This window comes from Xenopus tropicalis, chromosome 5 (assembly GCF_000004195.4).
Source record: "Xenopus tropicalis strain Nigerian chromosome 5, UCB_Xtro_10.0, whole genome shotgun sequence".
Taxonomy (NCBI): Eukaryota; Metazoa; Chordata; class Amphibia; order Anura; family Pipidae; genus Xenopus; species Xenopus tropicalis.
In genome coordinates, this window is record NC_030681.2 from 78,409,447 (window position 1) to 78,432,920 (window position 23,474).

Sequence of the window (23,474 nt, forward strand, 5' to 3'; positions counted from 1 at the left end):
GTGTCACTGCTACTTTAACTGAAACTACTGGTTTTTAGTACAATCTATATTTTGACATATTCTACCAATGGAATCTCAAGAGTCATATATATATATATTAAACACAAATATTATTTCTCAGAATTGATTTAACCAGTGGCTTGCATTCAGATCTCTAAAAACTGTTGACCTGGCTACACTGAGATCCTTCCTCAGTTCTGACAATAACAGAATGGCTAAATAAAATCTAATTTATAGGTGTGAGGGGCTTACAGTGGATACCTCTGAATGTGGAAACAGCAGAAAAGAGCTTTGCTTGTGCTTCTGCTTGTACAAGTGTAGGTGAGGGAAAGCTTTCAATCCATCTATTTCTGCATTCATCATATATCTGGAATGTATGGAGTTAATGAAGTGCTCATTGACCATTTTTACAGTCATTATACCGGCATGTCTGGGGTTAATATACTGATTATACTTTTTCCATAGTAATCATACTGGCACATCTGGGGTTACAATGCCCATTATCTATTTTACTTAGTGATTATACTGGCTCTTTTGTGGTTAATAGGCTTGTTATCCATTTTCTGTAGTAATACTGGCAGGTCTGGGGTATGTTTTAATAAAATGAGAGGGTTCACAAATTGAATGTGCCCAAAAAAGCTTTTGCAGTGCTGTCCACAGCAGATTTTCATGGTTTATACTCTTTACTTAACACCCCCCTAGTTATACAATTATGTAAGGTGTGAGCAACTGGGCTTTGTCAATAAATTGGTTTCTAACAAACTTGGCACCTAGTTATTGTATAAAGGCTTAACACTCTTAAAGGTATCTGATCCCCCACTGCTGTAAGTGATTAGTATGAAAGAGGGAAGTAGAGGTATGGGATCTATTATCTGGAATGCTTGGGACATGGGGCTTTAAGGATAAAGGATCTTTCTGCAATTTGGATAACCATACCTTGGGGCTACTAAAAAAAAAAAGCCTTAAAACATTAAGGGGGCATTTATTAACCCACAACTTTTTTGAGTCAGGGTTTTGACAGCAAAAAAACTGCAAACTGCGAATTAGCAGTGGGAAAAAAGTTGCAACTTTTTTAAGATTTATTTTGGATTTTGGAAAACTCTCCACCTAAAGGCTGTCTAGGTCATGTAGAAGTCAGTGGCAGATGTCCCTTCCCTTCTCTGGAAAGTTTTTGTTTACTTTGAATTTTTTACATTTCTGATGTTGGTTATTGTGCGATAATTCAAAAAAGGTTGTGCTCATTGTGAGACAAGTCAAAAACGGTGCACTTTTCATTACTTTTCTAAATGTTTTCCAGCATGTGCTTTTTAGCTTTGCAATTTTTGATAAATATCTGACATTTGTGGAAGAGAGTTTATTTGTAGTTTCAAAACAAATAAAATGAGATAAATGTGAGTTTTAGTAAACATGCCCCTAAATAAATCCAATATGATTGTTTTGCTGCCACAAAGATCACACAAACAGCAGTGTGCTTCATCAGACACGGCATGGAAGCAGGTATGGACTGGGCTTCAAAATAAGCTCTGGAATTTCAAGTACACAAAGGCACAACCAGCCCCCACCAGACCAATAAACAGTGACTGTCTATGGCATCTTACATCAGCCCCTCTGGCATTTGCCAGAACCCACAGATTACCGGTCCAGGCTTGCATGGCAGTAACCTGTAAAGGTCAGTGAGCGATAAGCCTACTGACTGGGATGGAAGATGCTGTTGGCTATTCTGAATACATTAATCCTACATGTACATAGCATCTACATAGCAAATAATTCACTCTACCATTTAAAATGTTATTCTTGAACCAACAAATGCATTTTTTTTCAGTTGTAATATTGGTGTGTAGGCACCTTCTCAGTGCATTGTGTCTGAGCTTTCAGAAGGAGCCAGCACTACACATTAGAACTGCTTTCAGATAACCTATTATTTCTCCTACTCCCATGTAACTGGAGGAGTTCCAAGCTGGACTTGGATCTCTTACTATTAAGTGCTATTCTGATATCTACTGGGAGGTGCTATCTTGCTACCTTTCCATTGTTCTGCTGATTGGCTGCTGGGAGGGGGGTGATATCTCTCCAACTTGCAGCTCAGCAGTAAAGAGTGACTGAAGTTTATCAGAGCACAAGTCACATGGCACTCTGGGAAATTAAGAATATGGCTAGCCCCATGTAAAAATTTCAAAATGAAAAAAAAATCTGTATTTTTGAAAAACAGATTTCAATGCAGGATTCTGCTGGAGAAGCTCTATTAACTGATGTGTTTTGAAAAAAAACATGTTTTACCATGACAGTATTCCTTTAAAGAAAATGTCACATCATTACAGACATAATTTTCAAATGTAAAAAATGAAAGTAGGTTTTTCATAAAAGACATTTTTTGTTTTCAATAGAAGAAAAAACAAAACACTACATTGTTTGATCAAAATCAAATGAGGGTCAACTTGTTTTTAGTTTGTTGGGTACTTACACGGTCACACAGTTCCTCAAATGTACAGTCGGCAATAGATCCACAGGCTTTATGCAGCTTCAGCTCCCTGCCCTGTAGTTTCAGGATCCGTGGTCTTGTTACTATGGGAACCGGAACAAAAGCTTAGTCTTGTCTAGATAATTACCCTAAAATTCAGCCCTTACAGCGAGGAAATACATAGCTTGATGAATAATAGCACATGATTCAACACATAAATTAGACAAAATGCTGATACAATGACTGCCACTTGAGGATGGCATCAACCCATATACAGCAATGGAACTTATTAATTGGTCAGTGGAGATTGGGCATTGTGTTTTAAATATGTTCCCATTCAGGAGAAATTAACTTACGTACCATCATTTTGTTTCTGAGCCAGCTCATCAAACAACTTATCCATGACAGCCTCCACATCAGCTTCACTTGTGCTACAGTGAAAAGAATAAAAGAATGTCAAATTAATAACACTTCAGTCCAACGTTAAACAGCTGTCTGTGTCTGGTTAGCTTTTTGCCCATATACCCTCACGCATCTACGTTAAGAAATGAACATGATGTAAAGGTCTAAACACAAACACCGCATGTGGAATATACTTCACAACAGGAACGATTAACTCCCAGGTAGATGAAACGGCCGCATTTGCATATCATGAAAAGTCTGTAATTTAGTCCGTTTCTAGTTCTGAGACAACACTGCCAATGCCATACTTGCTATTCATTGGGGTACTGCTGACATTCCCATTTAAGCAAAAGAAAAATCAACAGTGCTTTACAGATGTATGCTATTTTATTCTAATGCTGACCAACTGCAAGGGCAAGTGCTGCTCTGCTACTTTGAGTTAAATCACAAATTCCCAAGTGCCTAAAATAATGTAACATTTTCATATTGCAGCTAAATGTGCAGCTATGTTGTTATAGTGACTTCTGTTAAAAGACAATGGTGAAATATATGGACATAACTGGAGAAAAAAAGTTGTTAAGGCAAAAAATACAAGAAAAGCAAAGGGGTAGCAGAGGAGTAGGCAAGACAAGAGACAAACGTGAAACTATAGCACAAAGATTCACACAATATTTCTATAATCACTTTAGGAGGCGCCCAACAAAATGCTGGACAGGAACCTTGAATTGTAGAAGTACAAAACCACTTTAAGGCACAATCGTGTCCCCTGTGCTTAAAGGAGAAGGAAAGGTAAAAACTAAGTAAGCTTTATCAGAAAGGTCTATGTAAATACAGGCAAAAGCACCCACAAAAACGCTGCACTGAACCAAAAGAAACACAGGATTTTCTTGTCTCCTTTTATGTAAAAAGAGTCTGTGCAGCTCTCTCCTCTCCCCCCCCCCATCCCATAAGAATTCATAAAACTCACTCCCCCCCACCCTTAGGAATGTGTAATCTGAGCTATAACGGCTAGAGCTGCACACAGGAAGCTATGTAGACCAAGCTAAAATGGCAGCTGCAATCAGAGACAGCTTCTACGGCCTTTTACACAGGTATTTCTGCAGGATAAGTATAATGTTCTAGGTGGCACTAATGTGGCGAATCTATTGGCAGTAAAATGCCAAAATGACTCTTCTTTTCCTTTAAAACCATTGCCTTGTGCCCCCTGAAGCTTCTTAATGTAGCCATACACGTTCAGTTTTAATTTTCTTCCGACATATTGGTCGTATGTTTAAATGCAACATTCTGTAACATTCAGACAAACACAAATCAGAGGATTTTCTGGCAGACACCAAACATATGAAAGTGACTTCCATTGTAGGTCCCCCAAGGATATCATCCCATATGCAATGCATGCGCAGATTTTATTGTTAGGCAACCGAAATCTTCTAACCTGATCAATTGACTAAACGACCGATTGCCATGGTACGAAACTTATCAGGACGAGAATTTGGAGCCCACGCATGGTTGGAAAATTGTACAAAACTAGGTTTTAGTACTTCCCTATGCAAGCACCAAAGTCAATAAAATAATATAGTAAATTACATTTCTTAAAACAAGTCTACTTGAGAAACATTTATGTTTTGAAAGTAGACCAATTATTAGACACAATTATTATTAAACCAGTAAGCATTTAAGGTAATGTAAACTTACAGGAAATAGACTTTATCAGCAGCAGAGAGAACTCTCTTTCGGTAGTCTATTCCAGAGTCCAGCTGAACAGTACTGCAATAATTCTGCAAGAGAACAAAAGTTTTGAAAATTAAACTTTATTGCCTAAATGTGTGCAAAGCAAAAAAGTCAGTAAGGTATGCAATCTCTTATCCAAAATCCGATTTCCAGAAAGCTCCACATTATAGGAAGGCCGTCTCCCATAGCTTTGATTTTCAGCAAATAACATTTATGAAAAAGCTTTCCTTTTTCTCTGTAATAATAAAACAGTACCTTGTACTTGATAGTAACTAAGCTGCTTGAATCCATATTGGTGGCAAAACAATCCTACTGGGTTTATTTAATATTTAAATGATTTTTAGCAGACAAAGTGATCCGAATTACAGAACAATCCAATATCCAGAAACCCCCAGGTCCCAAACATTTTGCCTAACAAATTCTATACTTGTATAACTTGTAAGGCCAGTATTCATAGGTTTTGACAGGCAAATAGGCTGCAGTGTGTTCCAGTGTAGTTTAAGGCATGCCCAGTTAAGTCCTGCGAGGACCCAATTTTTAAAACCAGCCTGCAACCATGACCCGAAACCTGCTTGGACCAGCTATCTGACAGGACCCACAACTGCCTTATCCACAACGTGATCCGTGACCTGCTGACCACCATTAAACAGGAAGTGCTGTTGCTGTAAACTGAAAAGTCATCATCAGAAGTAAGAGTAAGAGGGTAGAATAAACCATTTAAAAAATGTTTAAGGGGTAAAATAGAGATAATATAAGAAATCTAGATAAGACTCACGATCTGTCCCGCAGACCCCACAACCCCAATATTACCCACAACCCTCAGGGTACCCACTTTTATAAACAAAACAAATATCCAAAAAATTAAATGCATGTTCATTGCAGCATGTTTAGGCTATCTGCCCATTTGCAGAAAGAGCAGGAAATCGCCACAGACTCACCAGAACGGATTACTGCTACATGCCAGGCTCTGCAGGCATCCATTGGGTACGTAGTCTTAAACGGTGTTCCCAGCCATAACAAACATAACAATGAAGAAGAGATGACCACTGCTCCAATGGATAGATTCAAAACATAATTTTTATTGTAGACTGCATAAAATCATTACAGCATTAGAAGCCTAATGTGTTTTGGGCACTCCTGCCCTTAATCGTAGGTTTATAAACATTTACATTTTTAGTTTATCCATTTTCGCAGCTGTCATCTCTTCTCTATTTTAATATCTGCCCATTTGCTCTTAGGCAAAAATAAATAAATAAAAGGTGACATTATACCAATGAGTAAGCTTCTGTATCCTGTATTAAGTCTAATGTATGACCATGAGGTTTTAAAGAGGTATACCATACCTCCCACAATTTAGAAAATGGAACGAGAAAAACAAATGTGGAATTTTGACCACACCCATTTTTGTGACCACAACCCCTAAATACTACTCCCATGTGACTAAATTTGCTAAAAAAGCTAAAATTGCCTCTTAAACTGCAAGTCTCAGTTCCCTCAAGAGACCTGTTTAGCTTATTAGTAACAATTGTATCTCAGTGCAGGTGTGGCTTTTTAAAGTGATACTGACATGAAAAAAATACTTTTGAAAATATTAATGTACATAAAAAGGTACCTATAGGTCCTGTTGATCATTTTTCACTGACAGGGTTGCTTTTGTAAGTAATTGTTACTTGAAGTTCCTAAACCTGACTGTTTTACCAACCTGACTGTCCCTTCCCAGCTTGTCAGTTATAGCTTCTAATGCTAACAGACTCCTTCTGCACAAATATGGCAACCCCCTCATAGAGGAACAGATGGGTAATGTAAAAGGGCAAATACATTTAAGGCAAAATTATAAAGCTCATGCAAATACAATATTATGATATATTTAAAAACAGTTTAATTTATGGTGTCAGTATCACTAACTTTCTGGACTCTTTGCCAAAAGCCCACTTATTTAAATATTTAATTAAATGTGAGAAACAATGTTTCTAAGTGCAGGTGACCCTCGTTAAGATTTCTGGGCTCTCAGCCCAAAGCTACTTTTGAATTAAATATGAGAAACAAAGTGCAGCTGAAGCTTGTTAACTTTCTGGGCTCTCTGCCAAAAGCTACTTTTAATAAAATGTGTATCTTTTTCAGCATTTAGTGCAGGAGATCAAAGGGAAATGAGGGACTTTTCAGTAAGAATCTGGACTGTGGTCAAAAAAGGAACTGTCCCGCGATAATCGGGGCAGTTAGGAGCTATGGGACACTGGAATGGATCATCACAAGTTACTCTTTACTAGAAGGACCTAGTAATCTGATGAAACCTCATATAAAATAAAATTGAAAAGTTAACCATAGTGTGAGACTGTGATAGGGACTACAATTTATTCTCCACTGGGGAAGGGATTGATTGTTATTGTTATGTATACATGACTTATGTTTGCAAAACATTACTACACAAAATTCTCATTTAAAGACTTCTAAGCAAGGGCATATCCTGGGGGTAAGCCAGAAATTGACACCTAAGGTTACTGTATTTCTTGAGAACTTCACATTTGTTTAGTCTTCTAGTTCCTCACCAACTGTTCTCAACTTTTCTACTCTTATGGGCATATTTAAAAAAGACAAAGTGAAAATTTAGAAAATCCCCCGCAGCATTGCCAATTTACTAACAGAAAAGTATGACAAGAAACTTCTCCAGGTTCAGGCTGGCAAACTGTCATTATAAATATATAAAGAGCAGCCACTTTTGCATCTCATGATCTACATCATTGCCTCCATGCTAATATTCCAAATCGGTCGTTTGTGAATTTTGTCAGATACAGTCGTATGGAGACACTTCACAATTTAGAATTTTTTTAGTCCATCTTTCACTCCACTAGGACTATGCTCCCTGCAACCTCCTCCTCTAAACTCTAAACCTTGCACTTTAGCCCGACTGCTATAGATTCATCCCCTCCCTTATTCATCGCCCAGCTGCATATCCTCTTATGCCCTTAGGCGTATTGTTCCTACACCTTTTCAACTCCTGCCCAGAGCCCCATGTGTCTCCCTAAGCAATTATCCTGCTCTTCTTCCACCGAGTTGATGCCACAGAATTTTGTTAATACATATAGGCATACTATAATGTTTGCCCATTGTGTTTTACTTAGAATATGATGTATGTGTATCATTTTTAAACATCTTTGATGATATGAGAACATTGATAGTGGCACCAGGAGCAAACAGTAATGTAACATTTCAAAATATAAACACAATAAAGTAAGCCCCTCTGTTACATAATACTGTGAGCATTTTGAAAAGAAAACAAATTTGTTGTTTGACATTTAAGGGTTTTGTGTCAAGCCATTCATCAAGTTTAAAACTATCTTTTGTCAATAATGTCAGTAAATCATGATAAGAATTGTGCATGACCTCCAAGATAATTTGCAATCATTCAAAAGCAAAATGCTCAAAATTCTGATTTTTTTCTCTATCATCAGATTAATAAACGACAGTTCTTCTAACAGACAGTTTTATGAATCAGCAGTAATTGCGTTCTGATATAGAGAGAATAGTAAAGCACCGCTCGCTATCATTTCATCAACCTTTCTCACCTTCATGCAAGTATTAAGTGTAAATAGTTCTCATAGAATAGAGAAGCAGTGCGTCTCAGGGTACCTTGTACAGCACCACAAATAAATATCTATGTGGCATATACCTAAAGCTTGATTACCCATAATTATCCTATTTACAGTAGTATTAGAAAGCTTCCATATATAATTCATATCAACTCCAATAAAAAAGGATTGTAAGCAGCATTTTTAAAGAGGCTGTGCAAGCTAGTGTTATAAACATCAAATATGATTTTACCATGAGTCATTATGGTAAACTGGTAAACTGAGCTCAAACTTAAATTTGCATATTATAACAGCAGTAATCCTAAATATAACATAACAAATTTATTAAGAAATTATTTTTCTTTAAATTGTTGATGTTGTTTAAATCTTACATTCTGTTTATCTGTGTCTCTCAGATTCTCAAGACAAAATTTTCCAAATATTCCTCAAATCACAAACAGGATACCCAATTTGGTCCATCCCTAAGGGTACTGGCACATGTGGAGATAAGTCACCCCCAATAAATCTTCACTACCACGGGCAGCTAATCTACCCAAAATGCTTTCTCACCAGCAATAAAGTGAATTGGAGTTGGGAGTACATACGCAGTGAATTATTTTTCCAAAGTCGCCACTTGAGGAAACTTTGGAAATTTAAGTGCTGCATATGTTTTCACAGCGGCGATAGGCATTAGCACTGGTTGAAAAGGATTTTGGGGAGATTAGTCACCCATGGTAGTGAAGATTTATCAAAGTCAACGAATCTCCCTGTGTGCTAGTCAGTACCCTTAGAACAGGGATCCCCAACCTCTTATACCCGTGAGCCACATTCAAATGGAAAATGTTTTGGAGAGCAACACAAGCATGAAAAAGCTCCTGGAGGCATCAATGAGAGCTATAATTGCCTATTTGATAGCCCCTATCTTGACTGGAATCCTACAGAAGGCTCTGTTTGGCGATTACACTGGGTTTTTATGCAATCAAAGCTTGTCTCCTAACCAGAAATTCCAAAATAAGCACCTGCTTTGAGGCCCTGGGAGCAACATCCAAAGGGCTGGCGAGCAACATGTGGCTCACAAGCCACTGGTTGGGGATCACTACCTTAGAGACATCGGGGCTCATTTATGAAAAAAGCAAAGGAGCTCCATATATTAGAAGCCCCACAACTCCTTGACATGCATTTTTAACTGGGGGCTACTGCTACAGATAATTTATTTGGTATACAGGATGCTATATGTCACCAAAGGTATAGCAGATGTAAAGCTTGCCCCTCCTTATTCTTAATGCAACCTGTTATGGAGCTGCTACTGGGGAGCAAAACCCTGCAGCGAGAAGCTGTTCAAAGTACTCAGGTAATGGAAATCATATGGTTATAAAGGATACAGAAAAAGCTAATGTACTTAATCAGTTGTTTTCTTCAGTGTATACAATAGAGGGGACAGAGTTCCAAGACCCACCTGATAGGGGTACAAATAGATTTGCTAGTCATTGGTTGACACAAGATATGGTACATACAGGATTATTTATGTAAAGAAGGCACCTGGGCCAGATGGAGAACACATTCAGGTAATTAGAGAGCTTTGTTTAGCTTTAGCCAGACATCTACTTTCATCTAATATGGTACCTATGGATTGGAGGAAAGCTGATGTAAATATTTCATACAATATGAAATATTTAAAAGCGATTACAATCTCAGCCTGGCAACTACAGGCCAGTAAGTCTGACATCTGTGGTGGGCAAGTTATTTAAATATTTAGGGGATAGCATTCAAAATTATGCTCAGGAAAACAGCATTATGAGCAACATGGCTTTATGAAGAACAGGTTGTCAGACAAATTTAATTGCTTTCTATGATTTATCTTTGCTGCTTTCAGCTCCTTATGTTTCTAGTGCCCTTTTTATTTTTGTTGTTCTGAAAGGCACAAACTCATGGGTGAGAAGAGTAAAAAGGACTCAGATAAGTCTAGCACTGTATTTTGGTCCAGTGCAGCTCTAGTCACCAGACCTCAGTACACCCCATCAGCGCATGTGCAAATTTGTCAAACAGATCATAAACTGATAAAATGAGAAAAATGGTATAACAAACAATTTAGTGCCTTCTTGCATCCAGCTATGTTCATGTAATACAATCACCTATTAGATTTTATGACCAACTAAGAAAACACACATAGAAGGAAAAGTAAACAAAGTAAATAAAAAATAAATAAAATGAAATAAACCTACTAAATAAAGACATATCACATACCACAATTATATCAGAGATATAGTAATGGCCACCTGACATACCTATTACCATGGCTACACATATGGCCCCACAGACTTGGCTGGAATCTATACTACCTATGGCTAGCACTGCTACCAAGGATATTTTTCTTAGATTAGTGTTGCCAATACAGTTCCAGCAACAGCTCAGTTACAGTGGGTAAATTCATAAATAAAACACACAAATAAATTATAAGCTTCAGTATAGAATCCAACATCTTTTTGGGCATTAGACCATCAGATCTAACCTCACTAATTCCTCAGTCAGATGTTTGGCACTTTTTCTTTAGGTGAATTTATGTTTATTTTACCTATTTTTATGTTATAGATGTACTTGAATTTGCATATTTCACTAATTAATAGCATTCCTATTCTGGCACTTACCAGCTTGAAACTGCAAAGGACATCTAGTTATTGGGATCACTGAGCCCAGCAACCAAATAATACTTTGCCTGTGAGATTTAAATTTTTTCAAAGTTATATAAAAAATGAAAAAGAACTGTGTATGGGTGAATACATAAACATACAGTGTTGGACTGGGGTATACAGGGCCCACCAAAGGCTGCCTTTTCAGGGGGCCCCACACCCAAAGAAAGCGCCAATGCTTTGGATCGGGTCTGGGCCAGCAGGGCCCAGCAGGTTTTTTCCTGTGTCCCACCGGTCCAGTCCAAAAACAGCATACAATCTGAAAAATTTGATTCTTAAATTTACTTTTTACAATAACGGATTTGAGGAAATCTATACATGAGATAGTTTGTAAAAAATGTGAGATCTAATAAACTTAAATGCATCTAATTACTCTGTGTAGATATTAGGCTCTCTCCCTAACCACAAAAATTGCACACTAAGGTTCATGATGTTGAACAGATTTGGGAACCATTTAGTCTCCGTGTACCACTGAAGAAGGAAAAACCACTGCCTTTATACTGCTAAAACACAATGACTCCAAATACATCAAAGAATTTACTCAGCAAGCTGGTTTTTCTTCCAAAATTATTCAAGCTGAGGGCAAAGGGACAACAATTCATACACACTAATTACATCTAATTATCTCTTTCCTTGTACAGCCTTTCTGGACAGAAAGACTTTCTCACAGCCTTTGCATGCCCCGACCATCCTGCTTAACATTGCATTATTTCAATAGCTATGCATCCCTACACATTCACAACAGGAGGTTTGCCCAGGTAAATAAATTACACTGCCTCAAAATTTTGATTATTGTAAAAGGAAATAGTTGAGTACATTTTTCATTGCCTGTGGAGCTCCACCTGGTTCTAATTGTGCTTAATACTATTATTGAATTGTCTCCTTCATCTTTTTCCACATGATCTCAATGAGATGTTTATTGGATTAAATGCCCTATGAGGACCACCTTGGGCTTCTGATAAAGAATTTAAAAGCCCATCCAATGGACTTGGGATCTATTCTTTTAAGTGACTGAAATACAGAAGACTAGGCGGGAAACAGAACATGTTCTAATTAAACTAAATGTCCCACGGTGCAGTAAAAATATTTTGCTGATGTTTTTTTTAGTAGCAGTGACACATACAAAGAAGCAAATTAAAAGACCGGCTATGTTTAAGAACAAATTAGCCCTTTGAAAAAGAATTTGAGAATTTGTTCTTTTTTTTTTTATTTTAAAATCACATTGGGTTGGTTTTTTTATTTTTTTTGTTTTGTTTTGCAGATAAGAGGAATTTGTATTTAATGTCCATGTGCTATACAATTTACAATTTTTATTTATCATTTAATTCATTCAATTATAAAACAAAGGGCATGTGTGAAAAATGTTGATACATTCTCAAGAGCAAGTGTCCCATAATAACCAAGCAGAGATTCACTGTCGTTACTTTGCACACAGTAGCACGAACAAACTGGCTGATTGGTTGCTCACATTATTAATACAATAAGATCCACTGTATTGTTTAATGCTGTTTGTTAAGGTAATACTGTCATGGGACATCCGGTAATAGAGCTTCTCCAGCAGAATCCTGCATTGAAATTCGTTTTTCAAAATTGCAAAAATATTTTTTTTTTATATTTAATTTTGAAATTTCACATGGGGCTAGCCATATTCTTAATTTCCCACGGTGCCACAGCCATGTGACTTGTGCTCTGATAAACTTCAGACACATATTACTGCTGCCCTGGAAGTTGGAGTGATATCACCCCCCCCCTCCCAAAAGCCGATCAGCAGAACAATGGGAAGGTAGCAAGATAGCAGCTCCCAGTAGATATCAGAATAGCACTCAATACAAAGAAATCCAAGTCCGGCTTGGGACTCCTCCAGTTACATGGGAGCAGGAGAAACAATAGATTATCAGAAAGCAGTTCTAATGTGTAGTGCTGGCTCCTTCTCAGACTCAGGCACAATGCACTGAGATGGCGCCTACACACCAATATTACAGCTAAAAAATACATTTGTTGGTTCAAAAATAAAGCTTTAAATGGTAGAGTGAATTGTTAGCTATGTAAACAGTGTAATTTGGAAATAAGTACACAAAAAAAATCATGACAGTATCCCTTTAATTTGCTTAAAGGGAATCAAACCAAAAATATTAATTGATGGAAACTTACTCTGGCTGCTTCTCAGAGTACTTTTGCAATTTACATTAATTTACTATTTTTAACACTTTCTGAGATATTGGATAAAAGTTTTACCCACATATGTAATAAAAGGCACGACGTTTGTCCAGATGCAGTAACCCATAACAAGCAATAAAATGTCCTCCTCTTGATTGGATGCTATTGGTAAATAGGCCTGTATTAAGTTTTACAGTTTTTATTAGAAAACAAACCTAAGGTTAACTGACTATACTGGAAGTGCATATAAAGTGCATAGAAAGCAGGGTCGCCAAAATTCTCTTGTTTAAAGACACCTGTTGAGCCATAAGCCTAGTAGTAGCAGCAATCTAAAACTTAAACTTTTAATATTTCACAAACCACTAAAAATATAAAATTAAAAAAGTGCTCAAAGGATTACTCTTTTTACATCAATTTTTTTGGGGGGGTTTAGCTCCCCTTTGTGTTCTAATGGAGTGTGGTCATGGAGAGCATAGCCAAAAGCAGAAAACACTAGGCAAATCAGCAAAGAACAACCCCAAAGTTTGCTCATAATCTGCAAAAAGCTTTAAAAGAAGGCATTTCTGGGTACTGAATAAAAAAAATAAGGGAAAAACAACTCCTTCAAGAGGTAGTTCACCTTTACGTTAACCTTTAGTATGCTACAGAATTGCTCATTCTCACCATCTTTCCAGTTGGTCTTTATTTTTTATAGTTTATGAATTGCTTTCCTCTTATGACTTTTAAATGGGGGTCAACTATTAGTTTGAGAGGCAATTTTATTTTCATTGTTACTTTTTATGACTTATCATTCTATTCAGGCCCTCTCCTATTTATATTCAAGTCTTTTATTTAAACTTCTCCCTGGTTGCTAGGGTAATCTGCACCCTAGCAACCAGAAAGCTGTTAAATACCAGACAGAAAAGCAGCTGAACAAAAAACTAAATAATTCAATAAACACAAGTAATGAAAAATTAAGACAATTGCAAATTGTCTTAGAATACCACTCTCTACATGTTAGTAAAAGTTAATTTAAAAGTGAACAACCCCTTTAATGCAGGTCTCTGTATATATATTTCACTTAAACAGCCCATATTAAAATAATACACATATTAAGAAAATAGTAAATGAAATGTTTTTTTATGTGTCTTGGTATTACCCAAGAATAGCAACCAATCAGATCTTTGCTATTGTTTTCTAACTTGTAGGTGACCGCTCAGATCTAATTGCTGAGTGGTTGCTATGGACAACATCACCGGTGATATTGGCTTGCACACTTTAATCAGGATGCCCCTAAGAGTACGCTCAGGTCTAGTTGGTGCCACCACATGTAAAAGAAATACTAGGACCATGAAGCTTAATGGAGAATAACAGTAACTACACCTTGAGCATTTGCCTGGGTAATATGGAGAAATCTTATGTAAATGATGGGGTGTAATATGAAAAAGACATTTTAACAACAGGATGTGACATTGCAGTGTCATTAGCTATCACCGGTTACAGTACACAGAATTACAGAATAAATTTATCGAAAAAGTGGAAAAGCATATATGTTTTGATTTTTGTGCTGTGTGTGTACTACAGAAATAGGGTGCATTTCAAAAACATTAGTACAGAAACCAAGGCACTGAATGGTGGCCCACTCATTATCAAGAGAGAAGGGTTACCTTAAATGTATCTATTGACTTCCCATGCATAAATATATTTTGGCTAAAAAAAAATTGGCATACGCCAATTAAATAGAACTTTTCTCATCATTTTCACAATTATTATTAGCAATATTTATATACGTCCCTTGAATATTTTTGCCAATTAAATTTTTGTTTGCCTTCAGTTACTTGGAAGATATTCAGAAGTTGTGTAAGATGTGGGCCTTTAAATTTGAGCCCCGCTTATAGTGAATATAGTACAAAGTAAGTCTTTCTAAAAGTAATTTACCAATGGCTTCACTAACCTTTAGCACAGCAATAAATGGCACAAAGTTTGCCCTCTGAAGTCCATTTTTATAGAGGTCTGTAAGAGAAAAGATGTATTAGTTAAGTTGCTTAGTATTATTAGTAGTAAAACTAATTTTGTCATAAAAATGTGGTCAACTAGCTGACGGTTATATCATGGGGAGCCATTTTGCACTAAACCACCTCCATTTTCATGTAGAATTATACAAACACTTTTTTGTGTTGACAGACATAAAAAAATGCAATTCTTAAAACAGGTTAAGCAGCATATTTTTTTTTGAAAAATTATACCCTAGTAGTATCCCCTACTCTTTGTACAATAAATAAATCATTCTTGTTAGTTCTCCTTTGTTTAAAGGGGTTCTCCACCCAGCTTTTGTATAATGAATAAAAATAAAATTCTAAGTAACTTGTCTTTATACATCCATTAAACTCTTTTAATGGTTTTAAACTTATTTGTATATGTCATTGCCTTCTAAAGTTGTTGTCTGGCTGTTTATATTCAGTGCAACTCCTGCAGCCACAACAGAGAACAACTGACTGCTACATTGTTTCAAGAGTCCCAATTAGAGAACAAAAACAGGATGAACAAATACTAAATGTATTTACCAATAAAAACAATGTATATTGGACAGATAGAACTACATTCTTCCGTTATGCAATACTTTCCCATCAAGTTAATTTATGTTCAGAAGCTTACAATATTTTTCTCTTTCTTTGCTTTGCTTGACCATAGCTTAGAATGTAAGGTAGCTTCTTTTCCAAACAACATTTTTAGTGTTTTTAGACATAAATACGATATTCCCCCTGTATAAAACTTTTTCAGTCATCCAGATGAATGCCTACCAAGACATCACTATTAAAGCAATAAAAAAAGGAGTCACACACAACAAAATCTCAAATTTTTTAACATATATATTTTAAGCTGTAGAATGGTAATGTTTTGTGGGGACAAGACTCGCTGTCAGATAGCTTGCATCTCCTTAATTTAAAGAGCAGCATGAAGCTGTCATTGTGTTGTTATTTTCCTAAGATAAAAGCAGCAGCACACAATAGGAGAACCCTGGCAATTCCTTGCCATTGATTTTATTAGTATGTAGCCGTCATCATAATGTCCCTGTTCCATTGCCTCAAAGTGTATCTAAGCCCAATTAAAAGAATATATACATTTTTTATACCACAAACAAAAACATCACAAAACAAATAGGATGCAAACAATAAAAACAAGCAATTTAAAACTGCTTTCAGCATACCGCACATAACACAACTTAAAATATTCATAATAGAAAATTAATGGTTAGATTTACAGAGAAAATTACAATACACGCCTGACATGCAATGACTATATAACTTTGTTGAAATTAAACAAAGCATGCTAAAATAAAACCACAAAGAGAAAATAGTACAGCGGACAATGGGAAACACTGTTTCTCATAAGGAACAACAAAGGCAGGAACACAATACAGGTACCTTTAATTAATGGTTACTTTGCCTGTTAAAAATATTGTTATGCTTTACCAAACACACTATATAATTGACTTTTACACAGAAGTGCTGTTAGTGTAACTGCTCATAGTAAATAAAGGCAAGATTTTTAAAAATAACTTTAAATCCTAGAGTACAATAAAAAATATATTTAGCAATTTGGCAAAAGGTAACTAAACGCACTATACATAAGCAGGTTGTCATTGCTAGTGTGTGCCATAGGTAGAATGTTTCCCCTGCTCTTTTAAAGGAAGCAGTGATAGGGCTTTAACTTGTATACAAAATCCTGGCCTATGAATATCTTTTTGGATTCTCACTCAGTTGCTTAGAAGAGTCCATTGTTGTTGCGTGACAGACCAATTTCTAAGGAGATTTTACTAAGCTCTGCAGTTGTTACTGTTTACATTGTTTAATGCCTTTTAATACAAAATACAACCCATTATAATTATTAATTTCCTGTAAGCAATCACTGTATATTTCATTCATTGAGAAAAATTTAAAGAAGAAATTCAACCTCCTGCAAAAGCATTCACAAATGTAGGTCATGGTGCCTTTTATTAAATGAATTTATTCTGAATAAGAACACTTACTCTATGAGACACTTAGGTAACAAGACTATATTGATTAAGATGAAGAAGGTTTTTCCCTCCTATTTAAATATAATGATAATTAGCATGGTAATGAAGTATACCGTTCTTTTCCAATCTTCCATTAAGAACATGTTATTTGAATGGTTTTAAAAATCATTCTTTCAACACAAAGTATTCAAAAAGATTAGACATGCCATGTTTTCATACAGCACCATCGAAAATCCTATTACTTAATGAACACTTATAAAGACCACGGCTCACCATATGTTAACTTTCACTTCGTTAAGGGTGTTTTCTAAACCACAACAGCTAAATACTGTCAGATAAGACAAAGTGTTTGGGCTCTAAAATAACAGCATCACTTAAAAAAAAAAAAACTAGCAATCTATGAAACTATGTATATCTTGATTTGGCTTTTACTATGATGTAGGATATTAATATTTTGAGATGGTTAAAGGAAATAATGTACCTTTCTTTTCTATCTATATCCAACGTAAAATCATAATGGGATAAGTAACACCTGGGAAAAAACAGATTCATTCTGTGACTAGATTTTTATAATAATCACATTTATAGTTATAAAGTAGTTAAGGCTGAAAAAAGTTCAACCTTTTACATCCAAGTAAATCCTGTAGTCACATGACCTAGAGCAGTGCTGTCCAACTGGCGGCCCCCCTCTGTGTGGCCCCCCACCTGTCTGGCTGCTTTGATGGCTTACCTTTGTGTAAGCTTTAAATGGTATCAGTACTGGCCTCCTGCATGGTTAACACTTCAGATTCAGGCTGTAAACCCCCTGTATTGTTTAAAATGTAATCCCCTGTACTGTTCACACCTTTTAATCCCTGCATTGTTCACCCCCTGCAGTGTTCACACCTCAGGCTCAGGCTGTAATCACCCACATTGTTCACCTGTTCACACCTCAGACAGACTGTAGGAGCAGTAGAAACCCACAAATAAACCCTACACACTATAAAAAGAACATATACTGTGGTGGTACTGCAATTAAAAAGTATTTTAATATATAGTTATTGTGCAGACTGTAGGAGCAGTGCCAGCATTGTGTCACTGTAGGCTGCCTGTGTGTGCCATACACACAGGCAGCATAGGGCAGGCAGAGTATGGCACACACAGGCAGGGTAGGGCAGGCAGAGTATGGCACACACAGGCAGGATAGGGCAGGCAGAGTATGGCACACACCAACAGGGTAGGGCAGGCAGAGTATGGCACACACCGACAGGGTAGGGCAGGCAGAGTATGGCAAACACAGGCAGGGTAGGGAAGGCAGAGTATGGCACACACAGGCAGGGTAGGGCAGGCAGAGTATGGCACACACAGGCAGGATAGGGCAGGCAGAGTATGGCACACACCGACAGGGTAGGGAAGGCAGAGTATGGCAAACACAGGCAGCATAGGGCAGGCAGAGTATGGCACACACAGGCAGCATAGGGCAGGTAGAGTATGGCACACACAGGCAGGGTAGGGAAGGCAGAGTATGGCACACACAGGCAGGGTAGGGCAGGCAGAGTATGGCAAACACAGACAGGGTAGGGCAGACAGAGTATGGCACACACAGGCAGCATAGGGCAGGCAGAGTATGGCACACAGGCAGCATAGGATAGGTAGAGTATGGCACACACAGGCAGGGTAGGGAAGGCAGAGTATGGCACACACAGGCAAGGTAGGGCAGGCAGAGTATGGCACACACAGGCAGGGTAGGGCAAGAAGAGTATGGCACACACAGGCAGGATAGGGCAGGCAGAGTATGGCACACAGGCAGCATAGGATAGGTAGAGTATGGCACACACAGGCAGGGTAGGGAAGGCAGAGTATGGCACACACAGGCAGGGTAGGGAAGGCCGAGTATGGCACACACAGGCAGGGTAGGGCAGGCAGAGTATGGCACACACAGGCAGGGTAGGGCAGGCAGAGTATGGCACACACAGGCAGGGTAGGGCAAGAAGAGTATGGCACACACAGGCAGGATAGGGCAGGCAGAGTATGGCACACAGGCAGCATAGGATAGGTAGAGTATGGCACACACAGGCAGGGTAGGGAAGGCAGAGTATGGCACACACAGGCAGGGTAGGGAAGGCCGAGTATGGCACACACAGGCAGGGTAGGGCAGGCAGAGTATGGCACACACAGGCAGGATAGGGCAGGCAGATTATGGCAGGTTTTTTTTGCTGTACTACCACCATTAATATGGCTATGGTCATGCAATAACATGGGTGTGGTTTCAAGTGGGTGTGGTTTTAAAAAGGGGAGTGGTCAAAACTAGCTTCCATTATCTGCCCTCCACCATGGAGGCCGGAAAAATTCCGGCCCTCGGTACCACAGAAGTTGGACAGCACTGACCTAGAGGAATTTTGAAAAAAATATCAAAATCTGTCTCTAGTTTGCCTTATTAGGGCAATTAGTTAAGTGACTGAAAAAAATATTTTTGCCTATTGCTATGGGATTTGATAGCTCAGACCCGTTATTCATTTGGTGTCGGTCTAATATATCATATTAAAATGCTATAGACAATGATAAATAATTGTAAAATGTTACATTTATGCAAACCCAATTGACAGCAGTCAAAGGCTTAAAATAAAAATTCTGATGGCCAATTCTTTCCACGAACTTATATATGGCCACCAGTCACCTGAAAGAATATTACGCTTAACTTCCCTGAGATCTAAAAGTTTTCATCATATATCAAATATTTAGGCCAGTGCAAATCCATTAGGTTTCTTTTATATTTGCTAAGTTGATAAGCCAGTGTAACTTCCATTTAACCTGCACTTCAGATCTTTTACCATTTTCTAAAGCCTGGTAAACACTGTATATGATATAAAGAGGCAATCCTGCACATGAATATATATATATATATATATATTCTGTAAAGTTTCACATTGTGAGATTGTGGACCAGGACTGGAAGAATTATTAATTATCAATATATTTTTACTTGTTCCCCATTTTATAATTTTTCCTGCCTAAGAGTAGAAGAACCATGACAATTTTTAGCACATTTTTGAAACTTTCTCTCACTCTCTCAGTGATGTCATGTTCCACAGATCTTAACAAAATTATATTAATCTTTTAAAAAATCAACAAGAGATAAAGGTTTGAAAATGGAAATCATGACAAACTATGGTATTTTTGATGTATTAAATTTGCCTTGAACATCTCAGAATGTTTATACTCAGCCTTACAGGTAGAAATAATTAAAGCACATGTAAAACATGGGTTAATCAGAATCACACCATACCAGTACTACTACTATGAAAAATAGGAAAATTAAAGGTAATATAAAGTTGTACACATGAGATCAAGCCAATCACCTTTTTGCAGCAGATTACCAATTATTCATGACAATGGCACAATATTGTACATATGCTAATTCTGGCAGATAAATGACGCTGTCCCATGTGTCCCTAAGCTGCAAAAAAAGTAATGTACTGAGTCCTGAAAAAATGTATCTTAGAAAGGAAGACATTTTTCAGCAAAGTTTTATAATAACAGAACTGATCTGCCCAATGGAAGACATGAACCATCGTCACCAAAGAAACAATCTGATGTTTGCTTTTAACCCTTTCCCTGCCAACAACGTAAGTACTACATTGTTTTAAAAAAATCAGTTAAGTGCCAACAACGTAGTACCTACGTTATTGGTACCTAAGCGATTCTCTCTGCACTGGCGGCAAAAGCTGCCGGTGCAGAGAGACAGATGTACCCCCAACCCGCTCGGCAACGAGTCGAGGGGGTTGGGGGGCCAGCCCTGAGATTCGATTGTCGCAGGATGCAATCGCATCACGTCTGCTGCTTGTACTGCTTCCTGCTTCCCCCCAGCGCCGCCTCCCACCTACTTCCTGCCGAGGACTGCAGCCAGAAGGACCAGGTAAGCGATCCGTGCTTCAGGACAGATTTTATTTTCATGTATACACACTTTTACACACACTTATATACATTTAAACACACATACAGCACACAATTTAGCACAGGTTTTTTTTTTTCCACTGTGCACACTTATATACACTCATATACACACTTGCACACTGTCAAACAACTTTTACATGTGCATATGTATACACAAACTCACAAAAACGTTAAAAATTTTTTTTTTCATTTCACTACTTTGTTTTTTTCCCTAAAAACTGTTTATTTTGACAGCGTGGCTATTGGATCAGATATTTTGACCACTAATTACGCCGTCATGTGACTTATTTTGTTGTTTCATTGATTTGCACAATTTTTGTGGTTTTATTGCATTTTTATGCCTGTGTTAGTGTTCCTGATCTGTTTTTAGCATAGCTTTGCCATGTGTAACTTTGGTGTAGAAAACTTACTTTACCTATTTTGAATTCATCAGAATGTGTACTTTCCAAAAATATATGGTTTTCTGGGGGTCTCTGTATGCTCATGCTACATTTCTGCATCTTCTACCCCTCATAAAACTGCCATGTGTTTATGAATTAGGTAAATGTAAGCCATAAAATTAGTGTGCACAAGGTATATTTGGGGGGTCTATAAGTGCCATGTGCTTTGATACACCTGTGTACAGTGGGCATCAAACTGTTCAGCAGACCTCTTGGGTTCATATTTAGGGTGTTTTGTCTTGGTACCTAATGCTATGTGGGAGATAAGATGCTGCAAAGTGGAAGCTTTGAGGGGATTTTTGGAAATGTCATCAAAATTGCCAACTTTAGGAAAGCTTTGCGGCTTGGTACTTTGGAGTAGAAAGACATGGGTACCAATTTTAGATTTGGGGGAATGTGGTGGGGAATGCTGGAAGTGCTATCTTAGCAACTGAAAGGTCACAGGTCACATTAGTGATGGCCAGGACATTAACACTGGCATCACAGTCCATTCAACTTAATTTATTAGTTATTAGGGATGCGCAAAATTTATGATTTTTTGATTTGGCCCAAAATGCAAACCCTCCATAAAAGATCTGGCCATATACCAAACTGCATCCAAACCCTAATTTGCATGTTAAAATTTGAGAAGAATGAAATAATAGCATGTGTGTAGAAGCGTGAACAAAAAAAATGTTGTATTCAGTTGCTGTACATTTGTGCATTTTGTTGAACATTTATGGACAAATATAGTGAATGTAACAATACTGGATAGGCTAAGTGGACATCCAACTACTGTACTGATCATTAAGATTAATTAAATTAAAGCCTGGTATTACCTTCTGGAGGCCTGTTGGAAGTTGCCACCACGACAACTCCATTTAGAAATAGATTCTCAAACAGTTGTTTCAGGATCATGGCATCAGCGATGTCTGTTACCTGTAATGCATTAAGAGCTGCTATGTCACATTGCTGTGGTAAACTACAAACAACAAAAATGCACACAATAGCACACTGATTTTTTTTTACCATATTTACTATCATATATTGTGGCAATGATGCCAGTTAGAAAAGACTGACATTAGTCAGTCAAATTATGTCCTATCAAATGTCTGTAAAGGATTTAATTAAAGGGCTTTTGTAAAAGGGATAGAGTTTTAACTCTTTTTCCTTTAGTGCCAGATTACGCAGGAAATGAGCGGCGCCTAAACATTACATTTAAAACCCAATCTAGAAAAAAAAAATAGAAATATACAGAGAAGAAAATGGCTAACCCAGCCTTTCAGAGATACAATAGCTTTATAGACAAATGGCAAAATGAAAAAACAAAACAAAACTACTACTAATATAATAGGAAGGGGGCTGGCAAAACAAAATGGGCTCCTCTCATTCCAACTTGAGAATAGTCTTTTTTTCCAAACAGGACACACAATAGGTAGCCATTGGCTGTGAACATCTAAATCCATGTTACCGAGTGACCTTGGCTACAGGCAGAACGGTCTGCTACTGACATTGACATTCTAATTCTGATGAATGGGGGCAGCTTTCCACAGATATGGCTATTTTGACTGCCACTGTCCTACAACAAAGGGCAGTAGAATGCTTCTACATTGCCATTAGTTTTAAGAAAAATTTCACCTTTAAATGGCATCAGTAATTGAGCAATTTTGTAATGTATTGTTCTGAATTATGGTGTCAATAACAACGGCAAAATGATAAAGCAGATTGATAATGCAGTGTGTGTGTGTGTGTATGCAATAGATTAGAGGTAACAAAAAGAAGTGACAGTAGCACAAAACCATTATATCCATAGCAAGCTGCCACTACAGTTATCAGCTAAATGCAATGTTCAATGTAAAATGTCACACTTTGTTGACTCCTGATCTTGCCCATCCCCGCACCATGCTCTTTTTAGCATAAGGTCAATTTAGGTCAATTTTCATATGTTTGATGTATACACACATCTACTGTACAGCAGTATATGCTTGCACTTGAGAAATATGCGTTAATAATGTTGATAAAATATTGCTACTGGGACATGAGCATATATATTAAGATGGATCTTGCAGTTTATTATTTTGGCTTGTGTATAGCCCAGGGGCTTCAAGTGTATAACTGCAAACATATT

General features: G+C 37.4%; 1 protein-coding gene across 2 annotated transcripts in view; it reads right to left on the bottom strand.

Moving 5' to 3' along the window:
• The window catches only part of afg1l (AFG1 like ATPase), a 67,166-nt gene that overhangs the window by 18,333 nt on the left and 25,359 nt on the right, over positions 1-23,474 (bottom strand). For both annotated transcript variants that reach the window (XM_012963556.3, XM_002937161.5), the window contains exons 6-10: positions 22,186-22,285; positions 14,932-14,990; positions 4,553-4,635; positions 2,819-2,889; positions 2,462-2,562 (exon numbers count right to left, since the gene is read on the bottom strand). In XM_012963556.3, the coding sequence (XP_012819010.2) occupies positions 2,462-2,562; positions 2,819-2,889; positions 4,553-4,635; positions 14,932-14,990; positions 22,186-22,285 (414 nt within the window). The remainder of the gene's footprint in view (positions 1-2,461; positions 2,563-2,818; positions 2,890-4,552; positions 4,636-14,931; positions 14,991-22,185; positions 22,286-23,474) is intronic.